The sequence below is a fragment of the Trachemys scripta genome, chromosome 19, assembly GCF_013100865.1.
Source record: "Trachemys scripta elegans isolate TJP31775 chromosome 19, CAS_Tse_1.0, whole genome shotgun sequence".
NCBI lineage: Eukaryota > Metazoa > Chordata > Testudines > Emydidae > Trachemys > Trachemys scripta.
In genome coordinates, this window is record NC_048316.1 from 1,355,067 (window position 1) to 1,375,662 (window position 20,596).

Below are 20,596 nucleotides of genomic sequence, written 5' to 3' on the forward strand. Positions count from 1 at the left end.
GCTCCCAATACTTCTGTTAGTCTTAAAGGTGCCACAGGACCCTCTGTTGCTTTTTTTGATATCTGTGTATCGTCACCAACGACAAAGCCTGTAAGCCTTGCCAGTTTGTCACTGTACTAACTGAAAAAGGCCTCCTTCATTTAGGTCCTGTATTTACATATTACATATTTAATCACTCACTAACAAACACGTCTTTCTTGTTCCATATTGTTTCCTGTTTTAATTTGCTGATATTTCTTTGACTAGTCTGCCTGTGGCAGCTCCGCTTCAGGATGCGCATGTGCCTGTGTGCTCCTGATTGGAGACTGTCGTCAGCAGGGTTTGCACCTGCACCCCAGGAATCCTTGTGCTCCAGTGTAAGGGCATAGTGTGGGGGTATGGCCCTGCTGCCACCCCAGTTCCGTCTCAACTACCCACGGCTTGAGACAGAGTATTGCAGTGTTGGCTATAGTTAGCCATACGGCTTCTTGCATGTCTCTTAATGTTTCTTTTCGTAGTGATTTTCTTTATATATTTNTAGTCTTAAAGGTGCCACAGGACCCTCTGTTGCTTTTTTTGATATCTGTGTATCGTCACCAACGACAAAGCCTGTAAGCCTTGCCAGTTTGTCACTGTACTAACTGAAAAAGGCCTCCTTCATTTAGGTCCTGTATTTACATATTACATATTTAATCACTCACTAACAAACACGTCTTTCTTGTTCCATATTGTTTCCTGTTTTAATTTGCTGATATTTCTTTGACTAGTCTGCCTGTGGCAGCTCCGCTTCAGGATGCGCATGTGCCTGTGTGCTCCTGATTGGAGACTGTCGTCAGCAGGGTTTGCACCTGCACCCCAGGAATCCTTGTGCTCCAGTGTAAGGGCATAGTGTGGGGGTATGGCCCTGCTGCCACCCCAGTTCCGTCTCAACTACCCACGGCTTGAGACAGAGTATTGCAGTGTTGGCTATAGTTAGCCATACGGCTTCTTGCATGTCTCTTACTGTTTCTTTTCGTAGTGATTTTCTTTATATATTTTACCATAGTTTAGCACACTTTAGAATCCCCCGTTTCATTTGCCTGATCTGGGTGTTTGTTTTCTTCTTGGGCCTCAATCCATGGCTTCGAGTAATGGGTTATGCCTAAAACCCCTGGCTTCAAACCCTGCCAGACCTGCCATAGGTCTTTTTCCTGCAGTGACAGACATTCAAGCTGCGTCCACTGCCTGGGAAAAACTCACATCCCATTGAAACGTAAGATCTGCTCAGGATTTAAAAGCAAGTCTAAAATATCGAGGGAGAACAGACTAAAACTCCTGTTGATGGAGTGTTTTCTGAGACCTGCAGGGTCCGAGTCACGCCCCATACGTCAGATTCAGTTGCACAGAGAGCTCTGGCCACCGTCACTGCTGTGGCGGGAAGCAAAGATGCTGGGGCCCCTTTAGAACCATCCAGACCCTAAAATAGGAGAGAACCCATTCTCCAGAATGGGATGAGAGAAGAGAAAAGTCACCTCCGGGTCCAGGCCTCAGGGGACTTCACATCCCAACATGGGTACTGCCGAGGCTCCCCACCACTGCTACCATGATCCTGGCACCGGCTAAAAAGACAACACTGCGTACTGAGAAGCTGTCTGGTAAACAACCTGAAGTGGCATTGGCATTGGCACTCGACTCGGTGCCTTTGAAGCACGAGGACTCTAAGGACAAGCTGAAATCATGGTTGGTACCAGCCAGCCGAGAAGGGTGCATGGATTGCACTTACCACCTGACTCCTGGGGGCCCCTGTCCGGAGTCCCTGGTACCGTACGGGCTTCTGTTCCATGAGGACCCGGGAGGAATCTGAGTCACCATTGCTGAGGGGTACCTAGAGAGACTCTCTGCCAGTGCTGACTTACCTCCTGTAGTCTACTTAACCTCTGGTCTTGCCATTGACATTGGTGACTTGTCCTCCAGGACCATCTAGTTCACCAGCCTCACACAAGCTCTTTGAGGCTCTGGAGAAGGATTTCCAGCCAACACTGAGACATCCTCTAACCAGCCAAACAAGTCTTGGTCTCCAGTACAGATGCCATTATTGGGTCTTCTCTGGCCCCCAGTACTGATTCGAGCACTGGCACTGGTAAGTACCACTTGCCCCACTGATGGATACGGCGATGACACCTCATCTGATTCCAAGGTGTCTATACAAGGCTCCTCTACCTACCTGTTCCAGACTCCCTCCCTTGAGGTGCACCCCGAGGAAGAAGTTCCAACCCGAGATATACCTGGCCACCCTGGGATTCTGCCCCCTCCGTTACACTGCACCACAGTGGGGTTATTGGAACTTGTGGGCCTGTGATGGTGACCAGCTATCCCGGGTCCCATATTGTAAGAGGGCATGTCAGGATCAACAACCGCCACCCTGGTTCTTGTTCCACAGGAGGATCTCACAGAGAACCAAGAGCTAGCAGAGGAAGAAGAGATATTACGTTCCCACAAATTTTCCTCCTCACCAGACGACACTATGGTGCCTCCCTGCCATTTTATGATGATGATTTCAAGGCCTTTCAAGATCTTCCGAAACAGATCCCCTCCAAGAGACCTTACCAATTCCATTGGAGAAGACGAAGGATCCCCAGCATTCCCTGTTGGACATCCTCCATTTGCCTGCTTAGGGCAAAATCGCCTTGCCTGTCAATTTAATTGATGCATAGACTCAAAGGCCAGCAGGAAGGGACCATTGTGATCATTTAGTCTGACCTGTATAACGCAGGCCGTAGAACTTCCCCACAATTATTCGTAAAGCAGATTTTTTTTAGAAAAACATCCAATTTTGATTTTAAAATGGTCAGTGATGGAGACTCCACCATGACCCTTGGTAAATTGTTCCAGTGGTTAAATACCTTCATTGTCAAAAATGTACACCTTATTTCGGTCTGAATTTGTCTAGCCTCAACTTCCAGCCATTGTATTGTGTTAGACCTTTTTCTGCTAGATTGAAGAGCCCATTATTAAATATTTGTTCCCCATGTAGGTGCTGATAGACTGGAATTAAGTCACCACTTAACTTTTTCTTTGTTGGACTCAAAGAACTCAATCTAGATAGTTTATCGCTATACGGCATGTTTCTTATCCTTAGTCACTCTTGTGGCTCTTCTCTGAACCTGCTCCAATTTAACACATTGAATTGTGGGCCCCAGAACTGGACACAGTATTTTTCAGCAGTAGTTGTATCAGTGCCAAAAGCAGAGGTAAAATAATCTCTCTTTTCCTACACAAGATTCCTGTTTCTACATCTCAGGATCAAATTAGCTCTTTTGGCCAGTGCAGCACAATGGGCCAGCTGATTGTCCGCCGCAACTCCCTCAGTCCGTAAGTAGGGCCTACATTCTTTGTTCTTAAATGTACATACTTACATTTAGATGTATTAAAACACACATTGCTTGCGCCTAGTTTACCAAGTGATCTAGATCGCTCTGAATCAGTGACCGGTCCTCTTCATTATTTACCACTCCCCCAATTTTTGTGTCATCTGCAAACTTTATCAGTGATGGCTTTATGTTGTCTTTCAGGTCATTGATAAAAATGTTAAATAGCACAGGGACAAGAACCAATCCCTGTGGGATCCCACTGGAAACACATGAACTTGATGATGATTCCCCACTTACAGTTATATTTTGAGACGTATCAGTTAGCCAGTTTTTAATCCATTTAATGTGGGCCATGTTAATTTTATATTTTACTATTTTTTTGATCAACATGTTGTGCGATACCAAATCAATGACTCTCTGCTGGCTGCAGCCTTTGTGGCTTGGCAAATTCATGCTACTCAAGTGTAAACATACTGAAAAAAATATTGTATACTACCCAGAGGCTTGGAGTATTTTTTTTTTTCTCCCACCCAACTCTCTTATTGTCAAGGATGTTAACGAATGCACTTGTCAGGTGGGTCTTCAGTGACTCCCCAGCCAAGTCACACACAGTCCATGTATGAAACAAACAAATCCCTTCTGGGGTTACGCAGTCCAAAAATGACTTCAATGTCCTGCAGCCCTCCCTGGGCTCAGCCTTTAACAGTCCAACAGGGCCCATCGTGGTGCCCTCTCTGTTGGCGTCAACCTGTAGCCCTCCCAAGGCTCAGGCCCCTAATTAGTCCAACTGCGGCCTATCGCAGTACCCTCTCTGCTGGTGCATCTTCCTGTAGCCCTCCCTGGACTCAGTCTTTGACCAGCACAAGAGGGCCCGTCACAGTACCCTTGTGTGGTCTGGCTGGGTTGCAAGATTCTTTCTCTGGAATTGAGCAGCATCCCAAGGGCTTCTTCCCTGGGGACACCTTACCTCTCTTTGAGTCCTCAGTGACCCCAGCCTTCCCGTTGAGCCACCCCTCTTGGACTCAGTTCTCTGACCACAGCTCCCCGCGGAGTCTGTCCCAGTGCAGCCCCCTTCCCTGCCGTGCCAGAGTTCTAATCCCTTTCCTTAGGGCGTAGCCATTTCCCCCAGGGGGTGGGGGGTGCAGTCTCACCCACTGTTCCGGGTCCCAATCCAAGGATCCTTTAAGTATAGCAGCCTTATGCTGCGTCCCTTTACTAATTACTAAAGTTAAGATTTTATCACAGTTATTTTAGTAAAAGTCAGGGATCGGTCACAGGCTTCTGTGAATTTTTGTTTATTGCCTGTGACCGGTCCCTGACTTTTACTAAAAATAACTGTGACAAAATGGGGGAATGAGAGTCGGAGTCCTGCTGTGGGAAGGGAGTGGAGGGGTCCAGCTCCCGTGGCGGCTGGGAGCTCTGGGGGCTCCCCGGGGCCTGCGGCGGCTGGGAGCTCCAGGGCTGGCAGCTGGGAGCGGTGAGCATGGCAGCTTGGTGGAAAGATCCAAAAGACGTATGTGTGGGAGTTCCATTGTCACAGCCTTCTCCCACAAGGATCATCAGCACAGTGCTTCCCTGCTGGGCTGGAGTGCACACTTCCAGAACTTCACAGCTCAGGACAAATGGACCAGCTGAGGAAATCCTTGTTACGCTTGCCAGCCCTTTCTTACCCACATCTGGGGGAACCCATATCACACTACATACAGATCTCAGTGGAAAACCTACTACAAGGAAAACCTACCTACAGATGTGGAAATGTTTCCACTGATCTATACCTCCTCTCGAGGTGATGCACATTCTTAATTATCTGCCAAATTTAAAAATCATGGAATTATTGCTGAGCTCGGTTAAGGTTCACCTTGCTGCCATCACAGCTTTTCACCCCCCTATTGAGGAGTTTTCAGTTCGTCAGACACCTGACTGTGATGATGTTTATTAAGTGCCTGTTCAACCTTTTTCCTCCTGTCAGAAAACCCACTCCACCATGGGATCTCAGTTTAGTTCTTTATGTGCTGAAGAAGCCTCAGTTTGAACCTAAGGGGAGTTGATCCCTCCTTCCTTTGTCCTTCTGTACTTGGTTCCTCATGGCCATCACCTCAGCCAGGAAGGGTGTTGGGGAGATAGGAGCCCTGTTGGCTGACCCACTGAATACAGTGTTCTATCGTAACAAGGTGACACTACATCCACATTCTCGCTTTCTACCTAAAGTTTCTTCGGAGTTCCACATTTATCAGGAGATTCACCCACCGGTGCTTCACCCCAAGCCTCACGCTTCAAGAGAAGAAATGAGCCACCATACGCTGAATGTAAGAAGAGCTCTTGCCTTTTACCGTGACAGAACTAACCCCCTTAGGGCTTCCCCAAGGCTTTTCAGCTCTGTCATGGAATGAATAAAAGGACATCCATTCTCCACCCAGGGACTGTTGTAGGATGCTTCTTAACCTGGTACAAAGCCTTGGGGTTTTGTCCCCCTCTTAAGATGGTAGCTAATTCCACCAGGGCTCAATCTCAGAGTGGCCCAACTGAAAAACATCCTGCCTCAGACATCTGCAGGGCAGCCACCTGAGCTTTGGTGCATGTTTTTCCAGCACTGTGCTGTGCTTGCTTCCAGAGCTGACATGGCTTTTGGTGACACCGTTCTATGATCCACACTAAATCAGCCTCTTCAGCACCCACACTCAGAATCTCCTGAAGTGAGACCCCTTAGGGACGCTACTCGAAGAAGAAGGGGAGGTGACTTACTTGGTATGGTAACTGTAGTTCCTCGAGATGTGTCCCTATGAGTGCTCCACTACCCCCACCCCTTCCCATCTGCCTTGCAGTCTTGCTTAGACTTCTGTGGTTGAGAAGGAATTGGAGTGGAGGCAGTCCTTCCATTCCCTTCGCACCCATATATTCTTGCACCTGAGCACAAGGATATCTAGGATGCAGCACAGACACTGCTGACAAAAATCTCTGATCACACACACATTGAAGAACTCCAGTTATGGTACAAGGTTGGTAACCTCTCCTTTGTGATACGTGATGAACTACAATAAACAGAATTGGATAGTAAAAGAGAAATTGGAGACACTGCTCTCATCTTATTGTTTTCTGGTTTTGTCATTCTAGGACAGGTTTCTTTGGGACCATAGTGGAATATGGAGCAGAGAGGAAGATTTCCAGACACAGTATTTTGGGAGCCACTGTCAGTGTTGGTGTTCCCCAGGGAGTGTCTCTGAAAATCAAGTCAGTTCAAGATTATAACTGTGATGTTGGTGGCTATGACTGTAACACACATTCATGTGTCTGATGCATTCAATTGGGGCACCCAAGCAAAGGTATTTTAGGCATACTAGCAACAGGAACCCGAAGGCTGTGATGCATGTACATGCCATAAAATGGAGCAGGTTGCAGCTGCTCTCACTTTTAATAGAGGGATGTGGCCCTCTAAGCCTACTTCTGTTGGAGGTTGAGCATTTCATTTGGCACCAGTGTGCAAGTACATTAAAAATATCTGAGGGTGCATTTTAAAAATCAAGCATGGCAAATTACTGTAAGTGGATAGATATTTAGGTTTTTTTTTTTAAATATCTTTAATTGCATTCCAGTTACCACAGCTTTACACACAGGCAAAAATTCAGACCAACCTAGATTGCTAGAGTTAAGAATATATCAGTTTTCACTAGTTAACATGATGCAGCTTTCAAAGAGGTACTAACAGAACACTGTGTTGATAGACTATCATGCATATTTTGATTTTGCCAGCAGAGGGCATGACAACACTGCAGAACCTATCCAAAAACACTAAGATCGCAGTCCTGATGATGACTTCAGATCATGACAAACTTGCTAAAATAAATTTGACCATAAGCAACTGATGAACATTAATATTCTCCTTCCTGCAAGGCACATGCATGAATGTGATCCTTCTTGTGAGAGCATCCTCTGTTCCTGTGTAACCTTGAACTTTGGTTATCTCATGATGTGTACAGGGACCAGTAACTCATAGACTGTAAGGTCAGAAGGGACCATTATGATCATCTAGTCTGACCTCCCGCACAATGCGGGCCACAAAAGCTGACCCACCCACTCCTGGAATAATTCTCTCCCTTGACTCAGCTGTTGAAGTCCCCAAATCATGATTAACGTTCCTTGCCTTATTGGGTAGGAATCCAGGAAGTGATGGTGGGAACAGTGCAGCAGTAGATTCTTTCAGGATAAGCAACTGCTCCTGATTTCCCTCTGGAAGGGGTGATTGTGTCTTTCCCCAATGAGTCCTGGAACCATAAGAGATTCTCTCAAGATTTTTTTAAATAGACCCCAGAACATCGTCGCAGCTCCAACCAAGTATCTCCAGAGGAGACACCTGCTCCTTAAAAGTAAGGGCTCTGCCAGGCTTCAGACGTCTCCTTTGCTGCTGTTCTGATTTAGTCTATGAGCTCTTCACCTTTGGGTTCAGAGTTCAGACTATCCCACTGTGACGGATTGGATCACAGAAACCCCCTTGGGAGCTGCCACCCGATGTGCAAAGACTACCCCTGCTTCTGCTTTCCCTGCCAGCTCAGGACTCCAGCACCCTGTCTTGCTGAGCCAGACACTCCTGTTTGGCTCCACACACAGATCCAGGGTCTGAATCTCCTGTCCCAAAGCTGCAAGTTTACCTGAAAACAGCTCGCAGTAGCGTGCTTGTCTTTAGCACTCAGATGCCCAACTCCCAGTGGGGTCTAAACCCAGATAAATCCGTTTTGCCCTGCATAAAGTTTAAAGTTTATGCAGGGCAAACTCATAAATTGTTCGCCCTCTATAACACTGATAGAGAGATATGCACAGTTGTTTGCTCCCCCAGGTATTAATACATACTCTGAGTGAATTACTAAATAAAAAGTGATTTTATTAAATACAGACAGTAGGATTTAAGTGGTTCAAAGTAGTAACAGACAGAACAAAGTAAGTCACAAGCAAAATAAAATAAAATGCGCAAATCTATGCCTAATCAAACTGAATACAGATAATCTCACCCTCAGAGATGCTTCAGTAAGTTTTTCTCAGACTGGACACCTTCCAGGCCTGGGCACAATTCTTTCCCCTGGTACAGCTCTTGTTGCAGCTCAGGTGGTAGCTAGGGGATTCTTCATGATGGCTTCTCCACTCTCTGTTCTCTTCCCCCCTTTATATATCTTTTGCATAAGGCGGGAACTCTTTGTCTCTCTGGGTTTCCACCCCCCCTCACTGGGAAAGCACCAGGTTAAAGATGGATTCCAGTTCAGGTGACATGATCACATGTCACTGCAAGACTTCATTACTCACTTGCCAGCACACACATATACAGGAAGACTCACAGGTAAATACAGCCATCTGCAGACAATGGGAGTCATCAAGATTCCAAACCATCATTAATGGTCCACACTTTACACAATTACAATAGGCCCTCAGAGTTACATTTTATATTTCTAGTTTTAGATACAAGAGTGGTACATTTATACAAATCAGATGATCACACTCAGTAGATTATAAGCTTTGGAATGATACCTTACAAGAGACCTTTTGCATGAGGCATATCCCAGTTACTTACATTCACTTATTACCGTATTTTCTCTAAAACTATCTCAGTTACATTATATTGACTTATTATTTATCAAGTTTTTATAAAACCATATAGACTGCACAACGTCACACCCACTACCTCTGGTGGTTGCTGCAGCTAAGTTGGAGCCTACACTGTTGGCCGGCATTAGACGTATTCTGTTGTGTGCTTTAGAACTCCAAACTTGCTTTGATAAGCTGCTTTGTTCTTCTTTGTTTTAGGTTGAACAGGGCCAGCCAGACCTACTTCTTTCCTGTCCACCTGACAGATCAGCTGCTCCCCAGTGCTGTGTTCTACGCCACCGTGGGACCCCTAGTTATCTACTTTGCCATGCATAGGCTAATCATCAAACCCTACCTCAGGGCACAAAAGGAGAAGTGAGTCTGAGGTCATGTGTTTTAAATACAGAGCTGGGCTCTCCTATTCAATTGCTTTTGGAAGTAGGGTGGCAGGTTTAGGGGCATTTATCTGCGGTACAGTTGTTTTATTGGGAGTTAAAATGGGGAGCCTGAAGGATGATCACTGTAAAGAATCGCCAACGGAGGCCTTGAAACCAGCCTGAGTGAGTGAGGTCTGTAGGATCATTAAGGCACTGACATGGGAAGTGCATCCTTGCACTGAATCGTATTTAATGCCTATAACTAATGTGTTGTTCAACTTCCTCATGTCAGAGAGTTGGAGAAACAAAGGGAAAGTACAGCCAGTGATGTCCAACAGAAGAAGCAGGAGGCGGAAGCTGCAGTAAGTGGTCCGTTCCTCCATCCCCAGTCTTGCCTGTTAGTTTCATCCTTGGTTATATTGTTCCATACAGCATATGTCAACCACTTTGTTCTCCAGCTGTGTCCCCAGTTTCATTTGCAGAACTTATACCACCCGCAGTGTTGCCAATCCTTGCGATTTCGAGTGGTGTGATTTTTGCCAGGGCTGGAGCCAGTCTAGTGATGATATGAGGAGCTCCAGTCCTCTTGGGGATTTTAGCCCTGCCTGGGGGGAAAAATCCCCTTCCTGACTGGCTGCCTTCCACATTTGCCCGCCTCCTGGGGAAGAGTAGCCAATCATGACCGCTGTAGCAGCAGGCTGAGCTTTTCCACCTCCCCTCAGGACCATTCTCACAGTAGGGAAGGGGGCAGAAAGAGCCAAGCGTCTCATGGCAGCTCTGTGCCCCCCCCCGGTGAGCCACAGGATGTTATCTTTGCTCCTCCCTGCTCCCATCTCCTGCCCTGGAGGGGAGGGAGGGAAGAACCTGTCACTGCCCCCCAGCCCAGGAAGTAAGACTGAGTCTTTCCCTTCACCCCAGTAGCTGAGTGTGCTGCTGTCATTGGCAAGGGCAACAGAATACAGAGCCTCCCGCAAGCCACAATTGCTGGCACTCTTTAATTTCTCTGAGACACTCTACCCCTGGATTGGATGATCTCCAGACATGACATGGAGCCGTCCTGTGGTCCCTAACATTCCCATGCTCTGTCACCGCAACCCCAGGGCAGTTTGAGGCATTTCCCCCTTCCCTGTGTTTTTGTTCTGATCTTCATTTTCATATTTATGCGCAGGTGAGCCCTGAGACAATGCCCAGGCCCTGGTCTGCAGGTGTCTTCCTAATTCACTCATCCCTCATGAGCCTTCTCAGCTGAAGGAAACTATTCCCACTTGGGGTTCATAGCTGTTTTAAATGGAATCTGACTGCTGCATTTTGTTTTGTCCTTTGTGTTGTGGCAGGTTCGGTTAATGCAAGAGTCCGTCCGGAGGATAATTGAGGCAGAGGAAGCCAGGATGGGTAAAAAGTGCAGCATGACTTACTTGTTCTGAAGGGTTTGAGGAGAGGAAGGGGCAGTGGGATCCCTATAGATGTTGGAGGGCTGGGGAGAGAAGTGGAAAATAGGTATTAAGGGTGGGCAAACTTTTTGGCCCGAGGGCCACATCTGGGTATGAAAATTGTATGGTGGGTCATGAATGCTCATGAAATTGGTGTTGGGGTGCAGGGGGGTGAGGACTCTGGCTGGGGGTGCAGGCTCAGGTGTGGGGCCAGAAATGAGGAGTTCAGGGTGCAGGAGAGGGATCCAGGCTGGAGCAGGGGGTTGGGGTGTGGGCTTCAGCTGGAGATGCGGGCTCTGGGGTGGGGCTGGGATGAAGGATTTGGGGCATAGAAAGTGCTCCAGGCTGGGCCTGAGCAGTTCGGAGGCTGGAGGGGGATCAGGGCTGGGGCAGAGGGTTGGGACATGGTGGGGGGGTGAAGCTCTGGCTGGGAGTGCAGGCTCTGGGGTGGGGCTGGAGATGAGGGGTTTGGGATGCAGGCGGGTGCTCCGGGCGGGGATCGAGGGGTTCGGAGGGCAGGAGGGGGATCAGAGCTAAGGAGGGGGGTTGGGGCGCGGGAGGGGCTCAGGGGTGCAGGCTCCGGGCAGCAGTTACCTCAAGCAGCTCCCGGAAGCAGCAGCGTGTTCCCCCTCTGGCTCCTACACAGAGGTGTGGCCAGGTGGCTCTGCGCGCCGCCCTGTCCACAGGTGCCGCCCCTGCAGCTCCCAGTGGCTGTGGTTCCCGGCCAATGGGAGCTGCGGGGACGGCGCTAGGGGCAGTGCGTGGAGCCCCCTGGCTGCCCCTAAACATAGGAGCTGGAGGGGGGACATGCAGCTGCTTCTGGGAGCCGTGTGGAGGCGTGGCATGCATGTGCGGAGCGGCCCCCGACCCCGCTCCCCAGTGGCAGCGCGGGGAGCTGCCACTTTTATGTCCATATGGTTAACTCCAGATCTTAATGACGACTGTTAAAGTGGCAATGTGGCTCTACCTTGGGATGGCCCTGGGTGGGGAAGTGGGGTTCGGGGAATGTTGTATGTGCCTCAGTCCCTGGGGGAGGTTCACCACTCATTTGATTTGGTGTTATAGGGGGATCAGGTCAGTGCAGGAATTTTCCTTAAGTCCTAGTTGAAATACTCCTTTCGTTCCCAGGTTGGGCTTGGCCTAGCATTGTGCATGATTTTGAAGTTTTTTGAGGAAAGCTCTGTATTTGCCCTTCCAACACTCTTTCTTGAAAACGGTTCCCTCTGGCAGTATGAGAAGAATGCTAGGAAGGGGGGTGGGGGGCTGATCTCTTCATTAGTTTCTCTACAGATGCCTGGGGGAGCCTTTTGCCATATCTTTGTTCTTGTGTGGAATGCAGGTTTGATAATAGTGAATGCCTGGTATGGGAAGTTTGTCAATGACAATAGCAGGAAGAACGAGAAAGTGAAAGTCATAGATGTGACCGTGCCCCTGCAGTGCTTGGTGAAGGACTCTAAGCTTATCCTCACGGAGGCCTCCAAGGTATGCAATGACATGTGCTGAATTGCCTTGTGGGCGTTAACCTTTGTTGCAGGCCCTGCACATCCCAATCCTGCAGCACCTCATCCTCCCCTGGCAGAGTGCAGGCAAACAAACTAGAAGTAAACTCTAATCCAGAACAAGTGCATCCACAAAAAGAGCTGCTCTAAAGTACTCTTCAATGATAGTTTAAATAACCACCATGAACACCTAACAGAGCTGACACTTTTCCTGAATGTCCATGGCTTGTATAGGAATGGAAGGCCTCGCTCAATTATATTATCAGATATGTAATAACTACTGTAGGTCAGTGGGCGAATCAGATGCATTTAACAAATGTTGGATGTTAAAGGGACACTGTCATCTTGAAAATTACATGTCTGAAAATTATTTACCTGCTATTGTTATAAATAATGCCTAAAACCACTAGCAGAAAGATTAAAGGGAGAATTATTTTTTTATTTACTTTGAATTTACTTTACCTTGGCTGCACTTCATAGTCACTTCTGCTGATTTCCCTACACAGTCAGTTTCCCTTGTTGTTTGTGAGAGTCTCTCACTCAGCTGCAGGGGGAGAAAAATATTTAATAAAATAGGAAAATTTAATTATAAAACCAACCTTTAGGCAGATGTAATTGAAAGTGTCTTTAACTAATGTTTTACATTAATTAGTTGGTGTTGATGGTGTCCCATGTGCAGGAAACCTTCAACTCCTTTTAAAACTCCCTCTTTCTATTGTAACCTAAAAACACCAGTGGGAGAACTGTGAGAATGCTCAGTGTGTTGTTTTCGTTGTTGAAGGCTGGGCTGCCTGGGTTCTATGACCCTTGTGTGGGCGAAGAGAAGAGTTTGAAAGTGCTCTATCAGTTTCGGGGAGTTCTACATCAAGTGATGTCTGCTGACAGCGAGGCCCTTAGGATACCAAAGCAATGTAAGTAGCAAGGATTGCGTTCTCCTTCCTCCAGTCACCAAGCCCCAATTCCAGCAGAGAGGACAGGATCCCCTCAGGCCCCCCCCACAATTCACTGGGCTGCACTCCATCGCCGTGTCTGGCATCAGTGATGCCTTGCTGTAGCTAGTTAGGATGTCTCAATTGTGCAAGTCCTCTTCCAGGGACAGTGGAGCCATTAAGCTTTGAGGAGTTAGCCTGTTCTGGATGTCTCTCTAACGAATAGCTGCATTGTGATTTGGCTGAAGAGTACAAGTCCTTTCTAAACCAGTCTTGGGCACCTCAGACTGTGTGCTGCCCTTTGGAGAATTCAGGTTTCTAAGTGATCAATCTTACTATTGATGCTTTTGTAAGTTGGTGAGAGTCTTGCATTCAGTGATTTCCTTTGCTGCTAGTAATTCTGTTCTGCAACTGACACTATGGTAAATGTTGCTGAGAGTTAGGACATCTCTATTAATAAACATGAACTGAGTCCATTTGTTCTTAACAGCTCACAGGATTGATGCGGACGGCTAATGTGGTGAGAAAGCAGGGTGTCATGTATGGTACCTGAATCAACAGAAGCTGCAAAACCTTCCTCCTGGATTCTACAAGTTTGAAACTGAAACTGAGATGTTTTTATTTTTATGATCCATATAGAAGGCGGTGTCATACCAATTATGTTAAGAGGTAACGAGAAAACCTGTTCTTACAGGTACCTCCAAGGCAATACTGCCCTGGATTGTGGCTTGGCAGCCAATAGGGAACATGGCTGAGAACATGCAGTGCTCTCTGCGTGCCCATCACTTGCCTGGGAGGTGTGACGGGTAGAGCCCCAGCTGTCATGTGTCCAAGCTCTTCCTGCTGTGAGTTAACTGCAGCTCATTTGTCCAGTCTCATTGTTTCCTCTCACTGTCAGCAAGATGGGAAGTGGAGGAGGACTCTTAGCTCTCCCTTTCCCTCAAGCTTACAGGGTTGGGGTTAAGTTAACTGAAAACAAATAGCTAATTTAACCCTTTCTGCTCCTACGGGGAAACTGAAGTTTGTGGCCACCTCCTAAGAATCCTCTCTATCAATCCTGTTACTGGACAGAGGATGTGCTGTTCATCCCACTTCTTTATTTAAAATGTACTTTTTGTTTAAGGACAAGTACGTTTAGAATGAAGTTCTCTGCTTTTCCTAATCACGTGGACCTTTTTCAGCATGCTTCCATCCAGCTGCCAGTAGCATTCGTTCCAAGCACTATTATTACTCCAGGTTAATTATAGATTATAACCACTGTCCATGTCAAATTAATTTTGCTCCTCCTCACCCAGGACTGCATGTTGTTTTAAGTCTTTTTGGGGGGAAAAGTGAATTAGATTAACTGAATAGTTCTGTTCCTTGCTGATTCTGGTGCTGCAACTCTTCCCATCTGATTTTATGCTGGGAAAAGAGGGAAATTAAGTTGATACAACTAAACCAGACCAAAGCGTAGAGATGTGCCAAATAGGAGGAACAACTGAAAACTTCAAAACAGTGACTGCCACCAGTCTGAGGGGCTAGATTCTCTAGAATAGCCTTAGGATGCAACCCCTGCCTGTGATTTATCTTACCTCTAGAGAGGTGCACTCTTGCTCTACCAACATAGCTGAAAGCAGCAGGGCTGCTGGTAATAGCACTATTAAGTATCTGGCATCTTAGTACTTTTAGATATTTATATAAAAGGGAGAGTGGCGGCTATTACGCAGGCACTGAAATGTAGTTCTACTCTTGGCCAGTCCTGGGGGGGGGCCCTTCATCATTTATATGCAAGAGATTTAGGAAGATGCGCATATGGACAGAGGCATTGTTGCTACTGATAACTACTGGAGTAAATAACTTCATGACATGCACCTTGGCCCCTTATTTCTTTAGTGTAACTGCTGTTGTGTTTACTTATGTCAGTCCTATCTCCCCCTCATAAGCGTGAAATCACATCAGGGAATTTCATTTCCAATAGTCCTTGTCCAAGAGCAGGTTTATCACAGCTATTTCAGGAAAGCTGATAATTATCTCTCCCCTCCTTGTTCCTACAATCAAGTGCTGCTTGCCAGTTTTTTTATCAGAAAAATCTCACCTTTTTATGCGTGAATAGCGCCTGTTCTAGGAATGCATTTCATTCACTACCATCTCACAGTGTTTTTTGATCTGAAGCTAAGTGTCAACTGTGCAATAAATTTTGTGTTGAATCAATTTTCAGTTGAAAACTCCCCGGTGTTTCCTTTGCTGCAGATGGATCTTCCACACATTGATTACTTCACCTTGTTTAAAGCTGGTGGAAGAGAAAACACTGTATTGTCATAATAAATCCTCTTTGAAAGCTATGGGTGGTGAGTTAGTTATATTTTTATAAATTCAAGCTTGGCCTCTTTCAAATCCTTCCTCAAGACGCATTGTGAATGGTGGTTTTTACAATAAGTTGCTATGTGATGGCTGGGCAGGATGCCAGCATCTTCAATAAAATACTCAAATGTGCATCACCTCTTCCACCTACCACCAGCTTTTCTTTTTATTATTGTATCTTAGTCTCGGCTGTAAGCTCTTCTTAGGAAGGAACTGTCTCATCTGTGTTTGTAGGGTGCTTAGAACGAGGTTGCTCTGGCTACTGTAACAGAATTTCCCGTAACAGGATTGTGTGGGGATTGAGTAAAGGCTGAGATGCGAGTAGTAGTATGTATAAAATAGCTGTAAAACATTTGCTGTTAATTATAAGAAAAAATCCCAACAGAGCAGATAAAATCCAGCCACAGAATAGAGATGAAACATTAAACAATAATTCATTAACTTTATACAAGAATAAAATCATTTACCCTCTCACTGATGTTTGCCTGATGTACATAGTTATAATACAGTTTTTGCTGTTATGAAAATCTATTTTCATATAAATTATACTGAATGGGATGGGGAGAAAAGAGCTAGCACCATGATTACAGAAGTGGTCTCTGGCCCATGCAGTAGTTCTACAACTTTGGAATTACTTCACACCTCGAAAAGACAATGTCTATAGGATTTAACATTAGCTTAACTAAATGTAATTGCCAGAAAAGTTCCCAGAGTCTCTTCTCACACACCCGTATACACCTGGTATTCTTACTTTATTATAAAGGCATTTAGATTACAAATGCTGAGGCAAGAAGTTCAGGTTTCGGGAATTTTTTACATTCTATTTCTCAGACAAGTTCCCTTTGCTAGTTCTCATTTGACCATGTGCATGCTGGGTAGTTATGATGTATGTGAACTTTAAGCTATGCTCATCAGAAACAGTAGTGAGTACGTTACTCACTCTATAAAGTACTCTAGCCGGCAGCCTGTCAAACCACAGTTCTTGCTGGTATAGATGAGTTTTCAGAAAGTCAGGCCCTGTTCCCTCCCACCAGGCTGTCTGGCCTGGTGTTTTTGCTGCTCCTTTTTGCAGGCCTGGAGCCGCACAAACATCCTCCTCAGTGCCATGCTTTTAACCTTCAGGCGTTTTTGCAGTTTTTCATTTTCCTCTAGCGCCTGGAAAAGTTTTTGTTTTAAGGAAGCACAGTCACTGACAGCATAGTTGTGATCTGAGGTCTGAACTGGGTGGTGTCTCTGCACTGGGGGCCTGGATTGCAGCAGCCGGCCCTCCACTTCTGGTGCCTTAGTTGTGCTAACCTGAAAAGAACACAGGGAGTGAAAGTGAGGGATGCAGAGCTTGGCTGGATGGGTATTATGCAGGGAGACACTATGCAAGCTTCTTCCACAACATGACTAATGCACCTCACCCTGAGCAGCCCCCAGTCCAATCCTGGGAGTCAAGCAGAAGCTTTCCTACTAGCCATGCTACTTTGCCCTTCTCTCTCTCGGAGACTAAAGTGTCTCCATATTTCACAGGGGAGGTTTGCATTCTCCTCATTGTACAGTAAGAGGAAGTGATTTGCTCACCACACAGCTAGTCAGTGCAGACCCAACAATATAATCCAGGTCTCCTGACTCCCCAGTTCCTGCTGTAACCACCAGACAGTTTTTTTTCAGGCAAATTGCATGGTAGTTTTTGTAATGGACAGATATCCCCAAACCTCAGCACTGAACTCTTTTCACGTGGGATCTTCTGTGTTTGAAGTCAAATCCCCAGTCTCTCTAGTGCTTTGAGCTCAGCTGTGTGTAATTGTCAAAAATGTTTGATTTTGCCTAAGATGTGAGGTAAAGTGACTAACTCTTACCTCTTCTCTTGGTTCCTCTGTTCTACTGGGTTGGGGCTCTTGGTGCAGAACAGTTTCTTCATCTAATCTCCTTCCATCCTCTGTCCTTGTAAAGTCCTAAAGAGACCAGGGAATTACCCAAACTCAATCAGCTCTTATTTTCAACACCACTAGTGTTACAGCTTAAAGGGATCTCTGTTCCAGGAGCCACGGTCAGTGTAAATGAGCCATATGCTCCCTTTAGGCATTCATTTTTATTTCAACATAAAGTACAAAATTACTAACTAGAATTTAAATAGAAGTGATAAGCAATTGGGACTGAAATTTTAGCTTTCTCCAATGCCATCCAGTGAAAATACTCGCTTCACACCGTTTGGCATATTTAGACAAGTAACCTCCACCCCGATATAACACGATATAAAGCAGTGCTCTGGGGCTGTGCACTCCGGTGGATCAAAGCAAGTTCAATATAACGCGGTAAGATTTTTTGGCTCCCGAGGACAGCGTTCTATCGAGGTAGAGGTGTATCTACAAAAAGGGGGTATTTCAGTGAGAAGGAACCCCAAATTCTAGAGAATCACCATGTGCTGTACAGCAAAATGCAGCACTGCCTCAGGTTAAAAAAAAAAAGGTGCCATAGGCTGGAAGGGACAAATGTACCGTAGGCAATTTGGAATCCTCAGCATCATGTATTGTAAAGGGCTTGTCTCCTTCCTGATTTGCTATAGTGAGGACAAGGCCCTCAGGTTCGCGTGACATTTCTGAGAATCCCAGTGCTACTTGCTGTCCAAGTCTGACTCCCATTTGGAAGGAAACCACATACAACATTCTTGGCTCTCCAAGGAAAAAAGACAGCAATAAAAAATGATCACGCTCCTCAGGACAATGTAGTATTGTAGCCTTAAGCTTCACACAAGGTTTTAACAAAAACTTCCCCTATTTAATGTTTGACTAAGCAGAATGTGAATAAGACTGGGTGATGTGTATACATGCATAAACTCTTTGTGGGTTAGTTATAACTGACCTTATATAAATAATCAATTCCAGGTGAAGTAGCATCCCTCTCAGACCTGGTAGGCTCTCTTCTCCCCCTTTACTTTTGAAAGGGGTAGGGCAGTTTGTAGAATAGCACTTGTCAGGTTTTTAGCTAGAACTGAGGGGGAGGGAACTTGTGGCTACTCTAGCCAAGAGTCGTAGTTTTGTCTTGTGTACTATTTGAATTGTTACAAGGAGAGTGGAACATGCTTCCGTCATCTGTCAGTATTTTAAACATGTATGGTTTGCATGAATAAATGTGTGGGAATTCACTTTGAGGGGAGGGATATTGAGCATTGGCCAGCTAAACCCAGGGATGTGAGTTCAATCCTTGAGGGGGCCACTTAAGGATCTGGGGCAAAATCAGTACTTGGTCCTGCTACTGAAGGCAGGGGGCTGGATTCGATGACCTTTCAGGGTCCCTTCCAGTTCTATGAGATAGGTATATCTCCATCTATAAGAAGGAATTTGTGTTCAGGATGCCGTTTTTCAAGAACCTCTTTCATAAGGTAGAAATCGGAATATTTGTTGTTGCAGCATATTGACAAGTTGTAAGTGTAAGGAGAGCAGCTAAAGATTAATTGCTATTATTAACAAGAGCACCTAATATTTTCCCAGCACTGCCAGCAGCCCAAGTATATTAAACACACAGTTAGATCTGACCACTCTGCTACTAGATATGGCATTTTTACTACTGATTTCAATGGGAGCAGGCTTAGGTTAATCGTGATTGGGAATTGACTTCATCATAAAAATCCATAGCAGGGAGTGGCTCCTTGACTAATGCAAGGGGCAAAGCATTTGGGACCCTGAGGAACAGCTCACGTGGGATGTGAAATGAAGTGATGCCCTTTGTGGGGGAGGACAGAGCCCTGTCCGTTATGTTGTCCCCATTGTACAGAAAAAGAAGGGGGGAGCCTAGTGTCCAGTAAGCTCCCCAGTGTCATGCACAGCCCTTGCTCTACCCACTAGCTCCCACAACCAGGACTAGAACCCGGTGGGGTTACCAAGTCTCCAGGATTGGCCTGGCCTCCAGGAATTAATCTTTAATTAAAGACTGTCACGTGATGAAGTCTCCAGGACTCCAGCCTACCGACATTGGCCCCCCTAGAACTTGGCCCTGCCCGGCTCACCCTGGCGGTGCGGGGGAAGGCGAAGAGCGTGGGCACGGCGTTGGGCTTGAGGTTGGTGCGGTTGCCGAAGGCGCTGAAGCAGTCGGGCTGGAAGTGCTGCGAGCAGAGCACCGTGTGCGAGCTGGGCTGGAAATCGCCACGGCCAATGTTCCCCACCCAGCGCGCCAGCAGCTCGGGCCGGCTGAACGGGAACCTGCGGGAGACAGCGGGTGAGGCTGGGCGGGGGGAGACCGGCCCAGGTCCCTGGGGGAGGGGCCAGGACCCGCTACCTGAGGGAAGGGACCGGGGGCCGGTACGTGGAGGGGGGGGGGGGGGGCCGGGCCCCGGTACCGGGGGGCGGGGGGGGGGGGGGGGGCGGGCCCGGTACCTAGGGGGGGTCGGGCGGTACCTGTGGAAGGTGAGCTGCTGCCGGCAGCGGCTGCTATAGCGGTTACTGCACCGAAGCGCCGCGCACGATTTGGGCATCGCGCGTTGCCCCCAACAAAGATGGCGGCGCCCCCTCCGCGGACCCTAGGCGCCCCCTGCAGTACGCGCCTTCCGGGGCGGATTTCCCGCGCGGGGGCCAAGCGGTCTGCTTTCCCCCTCCCCCACGGGGCAGAGCGAGCGAGACTCCGCCCGGCAATGACGGCCTTTCCCAGCATGCATCGCGCCTCTCCCTTCTTTCACGCCTGCTCCCAGCGTCCCCTGACGGGTTGTGCGCAGGGCAGGCTGGGAGCTGTAGTCCCTGGGCCGCAGGGCAGGCTGGGAGCTGTAGTTCGAGCAGTCGCCTGAGGGGTGGAGCGGGTCACTCGTGCTCCACCTGTTGCGCCTGGGCCGCGGCCGTGGGGAGCTGGGGGCATCGCGGAGAAACGACAGCGAGCGCCGGCTTCCTTGCCCCGCCCCGCCCGTGACCCCCAGGCAGCTCAGCGCCCCCCCGCCCTGGGTCGGGCTGCCTCCGCCCCCGGCGGGGAGGGCGTCGCTTTGTGCGGGAGCTGAGGTCCCCCGGGCTTGCGGGGCTGCAGGACCCGGGCCGATAAAAGATTGCCCCATAGCTCGAGCGTCACCCCTGCAATCATCAGTTGGCAGCAGTGCGGCCGCCCTACCTCTGAGCGGGCCCCTTGCCCCCAGCCCATCAGCAGCAGACAAGAAAA

General features: G+C 47.6%; 2 protein-coding genes across 4 annotated transcripts in view; one reads left to right on the forward strand and one right to left on the reverse strand.

Moving 5' to 3' along the window:
- Positions 1-15,456, forward strand: part of DNAJC11 (DnaJ heat shock protein family (Hsp40) member C11) — a 61,799-nt gene extending 46,343 nt beyond the window's left edge. The window contains exons 4-10 of the mRNA XM_034753652.1: positions 6,388-6,557; positions 9,117-9,272; positions 9,567-9,636; positions 10,609-10,666; positions 12,044-12,186; positions 12,985-13,114; positions 13,623-15,456. Coding sequence (XP_034609543.1) covers positions 6,388-6,557; positions 9,117-9,272; positions 9,567-9,636; positions 10,609-10,666; positions 12,044-12,186; positions 12,985-13,114; positions 13,623-13,648 — 753 coding nt within the window. The 3' untranslated portion in view covers positions 13,649-15,456. The remainder of the gene's footprint in view (positions 1-6,387; positions 6,558-9,116; positions 9,273-9,566; positions 9,637-10,608; positions 10,667-12,043; positions 12,187-12,984; positions 13,115-13,622) is intronic.
- Positions 7,036-20,071, reverse strand: THAP3 (THAP domain containing 3). 3 transcript variants are annotated; one of them, XR_004643521.1, is made up of 6 exons: positions 19,855-20,071; positions 19,467-19,659; positions 17,320-17,415; positions 16,416-16,771; positions 12,666-12,747; positions 7,036-7,588 (listed from the first exon to the last, which is right to left on the reverse strand). XR_004643521.1 is itself a non-coding variant. In XM_034753133.1 (4 exons), exons 1-4 carry the CDS (start codon positions 19,929-19,931, stop codon positions 16,478-16,480), a joined length of 660 nt encoding a protein of 219 aa, XP_034609024.1. In that variant the 5' UTR covers positions 19,932-20,071; the 3' UTR covers positions 16,209-16,477. The 3 variants fall into 3 exon arrangements, 1 of the variants encoding a protein (XP_034609024.1); XR_004643520.1 differs by lacking the exon at positions 7,036-7,588 and adding an exon at positions 9,266-10,748; XM_034753133.1 differs by lacking the exons at positions 7,036-7,588; positions 12,666-12,747 and having other exon boundaries at positions 16,209-16,771.
- Positions 20,072-20,596: the final 525 nt, after the last annotated feature.

Bases quoted from the DNA above. Each gene is read 5' to 3' on its own strand.
- THAP3 (XM_034753133.1), bottom strand. From the start codon at position 19,931: ATGCCCAAATCGTGCGCGGCGCTTCGGTGCAGTAACCGCTATAGCAGC. The intron at 19,660-19,854 runs GTACCGCCCGAC...TGTCTCCCGCAG, and splicing joins CAGCAGCTCACCTTCCACAG to GTTCCCGTTCAGCCGGCCCG. The intron at 16,772-17,319 runs GTAAGAGTTAGT...TGTTCTTTTCAG, and splicing joins CAGAGGAACCAAGAGAAGAG to GTTAGCACAACTAAGGCACC.